This window comes from Sinocyclocheilus anshuiensis, unplaced genomic scaffold, assembly GCF_001515605.1.
Source record: "Sinocyclocheilus anshuiensis isolate Anshui unplaced genomic scaffold, SAMN03320099.WGS_v1.1 scaffold272, whole genome shotgun sequence".
NCBI lineage: Eukaryota > Metazoa > Chordata > Actinopteri > Cypriniformes > Cyprinidae > Sinocyclocheilus > Sinocyclocheilus anshuiensis.
In genome coordinates, this window is record NW_015554117.1 from 2050 (window position 1) to 15137 (window position 13088).

Sequence of the window (13088 nt, forward strand, 5' to 3'; positions counted from 1 at the left end):
CTGAACCAACTAATTAGGATCTGAAGGAGCACTTGATAATTACAGACAGGTTTGTTTAATCAGGGTTGGAACTGAACTCTGTAAGGAGGTAGATCTCTAGGAACAGGATGCACCCCTGATCTATAACAATACATCTGTTTCACTTTAAATACTTTCCAGCTGCTATAACTTAAGTCTTTGGGGAAAACAGTTATTATACATCTTAAATGGATGCAGTCACCACATAACTCTGGTCTATATTGTCAAAAATGTACAGTAGTCAAAGGGATTTCAAATCAATGGATTTATTAAATACAAAATAGAAAACATTCAATTCAGGTTAATACAGTTACATATAGCCAAAAATGTAAATACACAAATATGCAAACAAAGCATTGTAAGATTGTAGGATTTCATCATGTGAAAGTTGATGTGTGTGAAAGTCTTATCTGAAGTGCATCAATTTCCAAACACTGTCCGTAGCTGAAGTTAGCTGATAGCAAATGAATAATCCAACCTCTTGTAATGAAAACATGCCACAGCTCACAAACACCAGACTCTTCCTAACCAGGAAGTGTCAAAAAAAAAAAGTCCAGACTATGGTCCCATGTCGAAAAGAACTTTAAATCCATATTCATACTGGACCATGATGTGGTAACCTCACCAATAAAGAGTCCTTCTAAAATGCATACAAATACACTGTCTTAAACTCTTAGCATCAGTCCAAACATAGGCCATACATACATGTACCATCTCTGCAAAAAACATCAGCAATGTACACTTTTAAATAGAAAAAAGAAAACTCCTTTAAACTGGGCTTGAAATGACACATTTCCGAACCAGGACACAGCACAATGTGTTCAGCAGGTGAGCCATGCTGGCTACTGCTGTTTGCTATTGCTAACTCCTTCTACCACATGGTTTTACTTAAGGAAGCCTAAAACACCCTAGCTTAACACCCTTAACACCCTAGTGGTAAGGAAGAAAACTGCCCACAAAATTCTTATTAACAGGCTCATATCTGTTACACCTCAAATATGGCTCGTGAGATCCACTTTCCTGCAGAGTTTAGCTCCATCTTTGATCAAACTCACCCACCTGTGATCTTCTAATGATCCTGAAGACATTGATTAGTGAACTGCTGTGAAGAGAGAACTGAAGATGAACACGAGCAGAGCATCATGTGTGCAGCGAGCCGGATAACGAACGTACACACCCACTGCTGGAGTGGTTCTCGTTCTTGAGTCAAGAACCGGTTGCATCGGTTTTCGGATCACCAGTACACTGAACCGAGAACCGTTTCTTTTGGACACGTCTGATTTGAGAACTGATGAGCTGATGATACTGCGCATGCAGCACGTCTGAACCGAACTGGTTCTTTTGGACAACTGATTCTGTGCTAATGTTATGAGCGCGGAAAAACCGAAGACTTGAATGAAGGGCAATCTGGCGAAACGTAAGTTTATTTAATATGGGACAACAGACTTGATAGCATACGTCATCGCAAATGACATCATTACGTTAGGGCATAAAAGAACCGATGAACCGTTTTTTTGAACCGGTTCATTGAAACGAACTGTCCGAAAGAACTGGTTTGCTGAAAAGAACCAGACTTCCCATCACTACTGCTGCTTGCTTTTGCTTACTCTCTCTACCACATGGCTTTACTTAAGGAAACCTAAAACACCCTAGCATCCGGGTCTTTTTTGGTTTGAGCCATTCCACTTCAATTGAGTGGCTAAAGAATGGCCAGTCAATGTTCTTTGTATTCTTCTAGTTGCATTACAGGGCTGCCTACACAAAACCTGCATGGGCCCAAAGGATACAAAAGTTGCTCTGGGCCCGAACAGGCTGGCCCACACTGGGCCATCATAGGATTAATGTGGGCAGTCGCATAGTGTGGCCTGCTCACAGAGAGCCTGCGGTGAGCCCAAAGCTGTGGGCTTCGCCTGGGCAAGCCCACACTGGGCCTGTTTAGGTTTGGTGTGGGCTGGCCCTAGCCCACTGTGCCTGCAAAAAGCCAGCATGGGCCCCGCAAGGACATGTTTGCAGGGTCTGCAGCATCTGACAACCCGTTTAGAGAGGGTGTGCAGATCCAGCAGATCAAAGCGATCAACGCGAGCTGGGATAAACAGTGCTGCGGCAATGGCAAACCAGGCCGCGAAACACACACACTTCGTCCCTAACCCTCGGGAGTAGGAACAAACATGTACGGAGCCTAGACATCGTGACTAATCACGATGAGCACGTAACACTGAACGCGCATGCTCTTCGCCGAGACCAACGCAAAAGCAGAATATGCCCTCAAGTGTTAGAATCCAAACACGGAGGCACACATTCCCTCAGGTGCTGCTCGACTCAAGCGCTATACATGGGATAGATAACCCAAAAGAGCGTCTAAACCCGCAAGTCCCACGATCCGAGTCTTTGCCGTGCCTCGGCAGCAGCGGGACCCGAACAGCGAGACACAAACGCTTGTCATTCATCACTCAAGAAGAGGGACAAATGTGAACAGAGCTTCCCATGTCTAGGATTCGTCTGTGCGTAGTGGCTCTTGATGCGCTGACGCCAGCCTCAGTCCACTCCTTGTGAAGCTCCCCCAAATGGGTTATCTATCCCTCAGGTGCTGCTCGACTCAAGCGCTATACATGGGATAGATAACCCAAAAGAGCGTCTAAACCCGCAAGTCCCACGATCCGAGTCTTTGCCGTGCCTCGGCAGCAGCGGGACCCGAACAGCGAGACACAAACGCTTGTCATTCATCACTCAAGAAGAGGGACAAATGTGAACAGAGCTTCCCATGTCTAGGATTCGTCTGTGCGTAGTGGCTCTTGATGCGCTGACGCCAGCCTCAGTCCACTCCTTGTGAAGCTCCCCCAAATTCTTCCTGGTGCATCTCTTCCTACCACACTTTTTCCTTCCACTCAACTTTCTATGAATATGCTTGGATACAGCAAACTGTGAACAACTAGCTTCTTTAGCAATAAAATTTTGTGGCTTACCCTCCTTGTGGAGGGTGTCAATGACTTCTGTCAAGTCAGCAGTCTTCCCCATGATTGTGTAGCCTACTGACCCAGACTGAGAGACCATTTAAAGGCTCAGGAAACATTTGCAGGTGTTTTGAGGTAATTAGCTGATTAGGGTGTGACACCATGACTTTCCAATATTGACATTTTTCACAATATTCTAATTTTCTGAGACACTGAATTTTGGGTTTTCATTATCTGTAAGCCATAATCATCAAAATTTCAAGAAATAAAGGCTTGAAATATTTCACTCTATGTGTAATGAATCTATATAATATATGGGTTTCACTTTCTGAAATGAGTGACAAAAAATATTGACCTTTTCCATGATATTCTAATTTTCTGAGATGTACCTGTAGGAGATCTCTTTATTGTCTTGCTGAAATCTCTTTCAAGACCCCATTATGAAAAAGTTTTACAGGTTGCTCTTTCTTTTTTTCTTGATTATATTGGGGTTCTTCACCTTTAATGGTCAGGACAGTAGGAGTAGAGACAGGAAACAATAGGACAGGTTAGAATTGAACAGGAGCAGGAAAGTACCTTTAGCTGGGATTTTAACCCATGCTGTCTGAGGGGCAGGTGTGCCTTCACGTCGATGTGCTGCCCACAATGCTATGGCTCTGACAGAGCTTACTCTACACTCAGGATACTCTATGCTCTTTTTTTTTTTTTAACAAATCTAACACTATACCAGTGTTTTGTTTTGTTTTTGCTTTGTTTAGCATTAAAATTTTGTCTTATACAGCCCATATTTGCATGTATGTAAATATAGGTTATGGTTTCCTCTGTTAAATCATTGTGCAATAAAACACTGTCTACATAAAACAACTTCAAATATGACAATGCATGTATTGTCTTAGAATGAAATGGTGTGGATAAATGACATTGAAGCTAACCAGAGGGAGGGGAAAAAAAAGATCTCTTTAACATCTCAAATATTTCTCCTAGACAGAAATGAGGTTACTTTAAGATTGAATGGAAACTTTTGCTCGAGTCTCCTGCTTCTCAAACTTGTCTCCTGAGACAAAAACTCTAACACTCTCACACTGGTCTCCTTTAAAGCTTTAGAAGAGATCTCAACAACATCACACTCTGTGCTCAGACATTTCTCCTTAGCTAGAGACTCTGGATCTCTCACATTTGTCTCTTTTAAAGCTTTAGAATATATCTCAACAACATCACACACTGTGCTCAGACATTTCTCCTGGTCTAAACACTCTGGTGGTCTCATATTTATCTCCTCCAATGTTTCAAACAAGATCTCAACAGCATCACACACTGTGCTCAGATTTTTCTCTTTAGCTAGAGACGCTGGATCCCTCACATGTGTCTTCTCAAAAGTTTAGAAGAGATCTCAACAACATCACACACTGTGCTCAAATTTTTCTCCTACACTAAAGACACGGGAGCTCTCACATTTGTCTCCTCTAAATTTCAGAAGTGATCTCAATAACTTTACAAAGTGTGCACCAAGTCAAATGTCTCAATATGAGCTAAAACATGTCTACCATATAATATGTATTAATAATCAAATTAGTCAATTAATAATCAAGACTGAGTCATAAGCCATTTATGTGCCTTTCAGCAAAGAAAGCTCCAGGGTTACATTTTCTGTAGATCAGTTTTGATTAAGGCATCCAGTACATTACTATTTCCAACAACAAATTATGTGCCTAAGTACATAAACATTGTCCTATAAAAAGTAACATTATCCTTATTTCTGCATAAGTTCTCTCTCAATATAGCCTTTAACTCTGAATTTATGATTTTTCTCCCTTTATTTAGTGCCTTTCAAGTACTTCACTTCATGCACACTTTGTAAAGTTGTTGAAATCTCTTCTAAAGGTTTACAGGAGACAAATATGAGACCCCCAGATTATTTAGCTAAAGAGAAAATCTAAGCGCAGTGTGTGATGTTGATGCGATCTCTAATCTAAACATTTGAGGAGACAAATGTGAGAGATCTAGAATCTCTAGCTAAGGAGAAAAATCTGAGCACAGTGTGTGATGCTATTGAGATCTTGTTTGAAACTTTGGAGGAGACCAATGTGAGAGATCCCGAGTCTTTAGACTAAGAGAAATATCTGAGCACAGTGTGTGATTTTGTTGAGATCTCTTCTAAAACTTTAAAGGAGACAGATATGGGACCACCAGAGTCTTTAGACCAGGAGAAATGTCTGAGTACAGTGTGTGATGTTGTTGAGATCTCTTCTAAAGCTTGTGACGAGCGTCCCGAAGCTTCATCAGCGTCGCCCTGGAAACAAGCTAGGAGCACCTGGCCATCATCATCACAGGCTGATCGGTCACAGCTGCACCTCATCAGGCGGCAGCTACATAAGCCACGCAATCCCTGCCATCTAGGAGATTCCTCCATGAGACTGAGCACTAACTCGCCCTCTCATTTTTCCCACAGAAAGCAGCGTGTGACTGACCAGCCCCACAGGAGCACTGCACGGACCCTCTGCACTGGGATGACGGAAGAGAGCACTCATGGCACCGGAGCACCTACCTGGACCTTTCTCCCTATCACCCCAATAAATCCACCCTCCGGGGTATTGATTGAGATTACTTGTCGTGTGATTCTTCACCCCGTTACAAGCTTTAAAGGAGACCAGTGTGAGTGTTAGATTTTTGTCTCGGGAGACAAGTTTGAGAAGCAGGAGACTCAAGCAAAAATCTCAATTCGATTTTAAAGTAACCTCATTTCTGTCTTGGAGAAATATTGGAGATGTTAAAGAGATCTCACTTTTGATTTTTCTTTCCTATGGGTTCTCATTGGAGACACTCACAATGAGCGCGTTCAGAGCCCTCGAGCACTGAACGCGTAAGCTCCCGACCATGACGCATAGATCGTATGTGTTCTCAAGTGTCAGTAACATTGGGCACGGAGGCACACCCTCCACAACGATCACCCGCCTTGGTCTATCACACGCTACTTCAAACAGACGGATCCTGAAGACAAGAAGCTAATGACATGTTATACAGGTGCCCTTTTATACTCGTGGTCGCACCAGTAACACGTCAAAGGCAAATGTCAAGTTCATTGTCGTGTTTCCACATGCACTTCAGACATCGGTCACGCTGAAGGTGTTCCCCAAAGTGTCCTCTAGGGGATGCAGTGCGAGTTCCCATTCGATAAGGGAACATATGATTTGATTTGAGAATCCTATGATTCAGCAAACCAAATCCCTCATCCTAGAAGTGTTAAACCCAGACATAAATATGTATTGGGTGATCTGCTGATAACATGTGACCATCGAATATTACTAGGGATGCGCCGATCCGATATTCATTAAAGTTCACACAAACTCTTTTCTCCGCTGCGGCTGTCTCATTCGTTCAGCCTTTAAAGTTTAAACCCTGGTCGCGTTCGGTTACAGCAGTCAGCTCGGTAAATGAAATCGGTATCGGAGGCAAAAAAGGCGGATCGGAGCATCCCTAAATATTACCAAACAATAATTGAATAAAATAAGTGGGATGTGGGGGCATCAATTAAAGTTCTACTCACAGCATACTGTGATCAACAACCACATTGAAATGCAGTTCTGCTATTTGTACTGTTTGTACTCACACATATTTAGTCGATTACATAAAATGAGCAGCCAATATGGAATCAAAATAAATTAAACCCAGACTGACTGTATTTTGCTAGAGTAAAAGTCTCACCTCAGCTGTGAGATGTGGGGCAGACACTGGAGGAATCCCTTCACTTCACTCTCTTCATCTGTCCAGTCTATCAGCTCTACTGGTTTCTTCTCTGTTTGGAGTTTCAGCACTTCTAGGAGAATGGAGCTCTTTCTCTCTGAGAGCTTTATTCTCCAGACTGCAATATGAAGAATGAAGCAATATCACCAGCAATCCAGCAGAGTGTTTTATTTGTTTTCAATGTTTAACATTAATCTTACCATCTACTGGCACTGGTGTCTCCTCACTAGGTTTGCTGGTGATGTCCTCATAGACAGCAGAGACTCTGCCTCTATAGCAGGTGCTGTGAGGTAGAGTTAAAGTATATTCACACTCAGGTCCTTGTGTTTGTACTGATGACCAGCCCTCCAGTCCTGCTTTTTTATATTCAACCATATACCGCAGCACTGGACAATCCTTATCAGCTTCAGCCTTCAACCAGGTGACTCTAAGAGTGTTTCTGTCCAGCTTATTTATTAATGGTTGCCCAGGTGTTGCTGCAACAGCTGTCTGAAACTTCATAATGTTGCTGAAGTTGCTTATATAGTCCTGCTCAATAACTGAATACCTCAGCTGATACTTATGGCCAGACTTTAGACCTGATATCATGCAGGTTTCCTTGAGAGTTGTGGCATCAAAAATGATCTGTTTCCAAGTTTTGTTGCTCATTCCATCATCACCCAAAGCTCTGTACTCCACCACATATTTCTCAATGCTTTTGGTTTGTGTTTGTTTCAATTTCAGAGACACACTGGTGTGCTTTATCTGAACTATTTGGGCAAGATCTGGCTTTATTGCAAGCTTCACATTTCTGCTCACAGTCATCCCAGAATGATAAAATTGAACAGAGTATTCTGGAAAACCATCACCAGGTATTAATGCTGTAATGAACTTGGTTTGCTCTACATCTTCATTTGTCTCTTTTGCAGCAATAAACAGCTGTACATCAATAAGCACTTTCTGATTGATGCTAACAAGCTTCAATAGCAGTGAATCATGTGATTTCATGTGATCAGATTTGATATACTGCCTGAGAGCAGAGAGGAATAAATCCTCAGAATCTGGTGAGAAAATAGTGAGACACATCACTCTGGTTATCTGAGAGTGACCTATGACCTGCTCTAACTCTGCCTGTGATTTCACAACAGCGATGTCTGCAGCTCTAAGGTCATTCAGAGTCTTCAGTTCAGTTTCTTTATTCTCCAGCCACTGATTTGGTTTCTCCACGCTGAATGGTGATTGGTCATGGGTTTCAAGGAGAACTTGTAGGCTCTTCTCTTGTTCTAATTGTTTCATATGTATAGATTCGACAATTTCTGCAATACTTCTGTGAAAATTAGTCTTGTATTCCTGCAAAAGATCTGAAAACTGTACAAGTTTGTATTTCAGAGCAGGAAACTCCATAATCACCTTTACATTGATATAGTCTGTAATCATGTCCTGACAGATCCTGATCTGTTTTCTCAGATGTTCCAGAATGTTCTCAGCTCGATGAATCAAGTTTCCACCGACTCCACTCAGAGCAGCACGCACAGAGCTCTGATTCAGGTTCTTCAGAGGGTAGAGCCAGACCTTCAAAGGAACTGCTCTCTCACCTTTGGATCCAAGCAACATTGGCAGAGAGCCATATATCTCCACTGCCTTATCAAAAGACACTGGACTCTTCCAATCACCCAGATCAGTGTACAGGCTGCAGTAATAATCACTGCTGTTTGTTTTTTCTTTTTCAGTAAGACTTGAAAACGCATCTCTTGCATTAGGGGTGGTGGTGATCTTCTTGATAACATTTTCCATTTCTGCATGTCTCTCTGTGCTTATTCTCTCATTAGCATAATCAAAAACAAAGAAAGCCTGAGCTCCATAGCACACGCCGATGATCACATGTGTAGCTGTGGTTGCATTAATGACTGAGGAAGGCGCTACTTCCTGTAACAGTCTTTGACTGATCATGTCCAGTCTGGTGGTGGTTCGGTAGTGTAGTGTAATTCTGTCCTGATGTTGAGACTGTTCAGGGTGGTTCAGAAAGGCTGCAGCTCCAGACAGTTTTGTAAGTGCAGATTTGCCATTCTGTAGCAATGTACGGGAGATACCCAATTCTTTGAACCTCTCTTGGATGGAGTCGCACTCTAAAATCTTCACACAGGTTTGTGGCCGAGGCAGAGATACCTTTATAGAGGCAACTGTGTCTTCCTCTAAAATAATATCTGCAAATATTCACATTTAAAATTATTTATTATGATACACACCTTTTGACATCATTTAACAATTATTGTTGAACTTTTTGGATTATTCAAGGGTCTTCGAGTTTGTTGATCCTATCATAAAGAATTAGAACTATATGATGTAGATGTGAAATAGCATTGTTTACCCAAGAATGGAAATTCTGTCATTATTTACTCACCTTCACGTTGTTCTACCGTTTTAACATAAGCTTCAAGATACTTGAATAATCCCAAAAGATAATTTTTTATATTAATGCCATATTACTGAAAGGTTTTATAAATTAATTTCATGTTGAAACATTTTTATTATATCTTTCTTTTAAAAAAAGGGGGATTCAAAAAGTATTATTGTGGCTATTAACAACAGGTTATTTGGCCTGACATCATGAACTCTGTTGAAAACTGTCTCAATCTCCATCAATACGCAAGTTTTTTTAAAGGGGTCATGAATTATGAAATCAAATTTTCCTTGATCTTTTGACATGTAGGAGGTCATTGTACTGTTTATTATGCTACTTTGATAGCTCCTATTACCCTAATTTGTAAGTCGCTTTGGATAAAAGTGCCTGCTAAATGATTAAATGTAAATGTACTATAAAAAGAAGTTTCAGAACACAAAAATGCCTCGTTATTCCAAAAACAGCTTTGATTGAAACAAAGCTGCCAAAATGAATGGTTTGGGATTTTGTCTCAGTTTGACGAAATAATGCGACACAAGACCACCTCTGCAGAATCAAATCAATGCCTACTTCATCATTGCATCTTTGGCCCCAACCACTGGAGCGTTAGTGAGATGAGAAGGAGAGGAGAGAGATACAAGATCACTGGACTAATAAAACACTACTTTCCAAAGGATCCTAATGCAAGGAAAGTAAATGCAATGTCAGTAAAGCATTATTATATATTTTTTAATATATATTATTTCAAACATTTCACTGGTTCTTTGGTAAATCAGTTCAGCGTAGGCTTTGCAAACAGACTTTTACAGTAAGAATGGATCTGACAGTAATGCCACAACATGTAAGTAACCGTGTTGATTCTAATGCCTAATCTGCGATCAGTGATTTCAGATATGTCCTTGTCTCAAAATCATTTATTGCTGTTTATGCGTCTGTAAATCAAGCCAGTGACTCAACTTCACATTGTTCCTCTTAGTAGCGTGAAAATAATCTGTCATTTGAAATTGCGTTTAAATTGTATACAGAAAGCGATCAAAGAACCCTCCCTTTATAATCGCTGGAGCTGTCAATCACACAGCGCAAGTCAATCAGTGACTGAGTTCTGGACTCACGAAAACTCCTGTTATAATCAATGACGCAGTCTATACTGCACATTGAATCTTTTATTTAAATTGTGTTTGCACTGTTAGTTATGATGTAAACTTTCGTGACAGTGCAGAAATCAAGCTGCAATGACGAGATCACAGCATTCATGCGCTCAACAGACATGTCTGTCAGAGAGTTCCATATGTAATACTTATTTCATATGCAAACATGTTGGCCAATCATAGCAGTGGGCATTTTTATTTAAGTCTTCAAGGAGACATGCCCCTTTTCAATGGAGAGCTTAAATCAGAGGGCTAAAATCAGGGTAAACAATTGTCTTATTTCTAAATTGGCACTTTTTTTATGCAAAATGCATACTAACATTATAAGTGCACCTCCAGGAAACATTATAAAATAATAAAAATATGCAGTTCATGACCCCTTTATAAATGTGGAAGAACTGTAATGACTTCTGATTTTAGTACGGTAGTTTTGTTATTGCTGCTCCAAAAACTGACCTTGGCAAAATGAATCACTGTGACTGTTGTACAACATTCCAAGATATAAAGAGTGACCTAGAGCAGCCATCTCAATCACATCTGATGAAAAATCTGAAAATCAAAAAGAAACATAAAAATAAACAATACAATAGACAATATAAACAGCAGCCAATTTGAAGAGTTACCAAAGTGTATGATATTTACTCACCAATACAGTGGATTTCAAATCCTTTGCATAATCGTTTTGCCAGTATATCTCTTTCCTTCAAGGTCTGGAAATCCCATTTCAAATTAAAATAATTACATAATAGTTACATTAAATAGAACATAATTATTAATAGTATATATTTAAACTGAAATATTAAAAGTCTGAACAGATATTTGCAATTTTATATATCTGTAAACTTATTACCGCCTCCAGTTCTGTCAATCTTGCTTTAAATGCTTTGCTTTCTTCTTGTGATTCTCTGTCTTCTTTATGTGATAAATTAATAGCCTAAATAAAAAGCCAATCACATTATTAGAGATAGATAGATAGATAGATAGATAGATAGATAGATATCTAATCACCTCCACCAGGTTGTGTCTCTGCAGTGCTGGTACTGTGTAATGTTGTCTGACGTGTGTCTCACAGTAAGACGCAGTGCAGGTCAAACAGGATTTAACAGCTTTGAGCTTCATCTCAGTGCAGATATCACAGGGCACATCTTCAGGTCCAGCGTAGCAGTGAGGAGGAAGAGCAGGACTAAACCCTGCCTTCTGGAATTCCTCAATCAGTTTAGACAAAGTCACATTTACATTCAACACAGGACGATGTCTGAAATTCTTTCTGCACTGAGGACAAGCGTAACCTCCAGCTTGAGTTGGTTTGCTCCAGATGATCTCAATGCAGTGTTTGCAGTAACTGTGTCCACAGGGCATGGAAACTCGATCCTTGAAGACCTCCGTGCACACTGGACACTTGTAGTGATCCTCTGTCAGCAGAGTAGCCGAAAGTGTGCTGTAGAAACATCTGTGGTTACAACACTTTCAACTTGTATACAACGTGATCACATGGTAAAATAAAAACTTTTGCTTAATTTGTTTCTTTGTTCATGGTACTTTTTTGTTAATTTTGTATGTTAACATAAATAATTATTAAGAAATATCAATAAATTAAACCAAGATGAGATTGGAGTATTTACAGTAGTGACAGCATATAAACATACGAATAGTAGGCTACACTACAAACCACTAACGATAATAAAATGGAACACTTCCACTCTTTTTGAAGATACCACAAATATTAATTTAATTCAATTCAATGTGCCAAAGTCCAACTTTAACTAGATAATTTCTTCCAATTTAGAAGATCTCAGATTTGGATCAAATCAAACATTATGCAACCACAACATAAGTGAATTGTTTATTGAATACACATCAAGCACAATGTATGTGTAATGTGGGGTTTGGTGTTTGGTTTTTTTTTTCATGTTCATGTTTTCATGTCTTTTATTTTGTAATTGGTGCATGGTCCCTGTTTGTGTCATGCTTCCCTTGCCCTCATGTATTCATGCCATTGGTTCCTCTGTTCTTTGTGTCATGTTCTGATTGGTTGTCCTAGTCATGTGTCTTGTTTCCCATTGGTTTGTTCTTGTCATGTGACCCTCTTGTCTGCTATAAGTAGCCCTCATGTTACCATTGATGTTGCAACCCGCTGTCAGTGAGTCTAGTCTGTTCATGCCTCGTCTAGTCTGTTCATGCCTCGTCAAGTCTGTGTATCTTGTTTGGATTATTGTTTGGATCACACTGTAAATAAAACTGCACTTGGGTTCTCACTACGCTCGCCTTCAGTGGACTGACTCGTTACAATTATAACAGGTAAGACTTTAAAACAGTTTCATCTCAAATCAATTTATCTTGTTCCCATGCACAATTACAAAAAAAGTTGTATAATAAATTGTCTTTCGTCGTGTAGTGATGTTGTAACTCTGCTGTTGGTGAGTTTTGTTCATGCCAAGTCAAGTCTGTTTATGCCTCATCAAGTCTGTTTTAGTCAAGTCTGTTCATGTCAAGTCAAGTCTCGGATTATTGTTTGGATGTTTGGATCACACTGTAAACAAACTGCACTTGGGTTCTTCACTACACTCGCCTGCAGTGGATTGATTCGTTACAGAATACACGATCCCTACAATGAACCCAGCAGTATCACGCCTCCTCTGCCTTCGTCAAGGTGATAGGCCTATGCCTAGTTCGCCTCCGCCAAGTTAACCGGCCCATTGAGGATTATGTGGCGGGCTTTTGTAAATTGTGTAATTTGGTAGACTTCAACAATACTTTCCATAAAGACATTTTCTGTTTTGGTTTGGACAAAAACATTTCACAGTTAATGCCACGCAATACCCCACACTGGTCACTGGAACAATACATTGA

At 40.3% G+C, this 13088-nt stretch overlaps 1 protein-coding gene across 1 annotated transcript in view; it reads right to left on the bottom strand.

Moving 5' to 3' along the window:
• Positions 1-6666: 6666 nt before the first annotated feature.
• LOC107669850 (uncharacterized) overlaps positions 6667-13088 on the bottom strand; it is a 34653-nt gene continuing 28231 nt past the window's right edge. The window contains exons 9-14 of the mRNA XM_016462278.1: positions 11247-11688; positions 11089-11172; positions 10885-10948; positions 10695-10787; positions 6911-8893; positions 6667-6828 (exon numbers count right to left, since the gene is read on the bottom strand). Of these exons, the coding sequence (XP_016317764.1) occupies positions 6668-6828; positions 6911-8893; positions 10695-10787; positions 10885-10948; positions 11089-11172; positions 11247-11688 (2827 nt within the window). The 3' untranslated portion in view covers position 6667. The remainder of the gene's footprint in view (positions 6829-6910; positions 8894-10694; positions 10788-10884; positions 10949-11088; positions 11173-11246; positions 11689-13088) is intronic.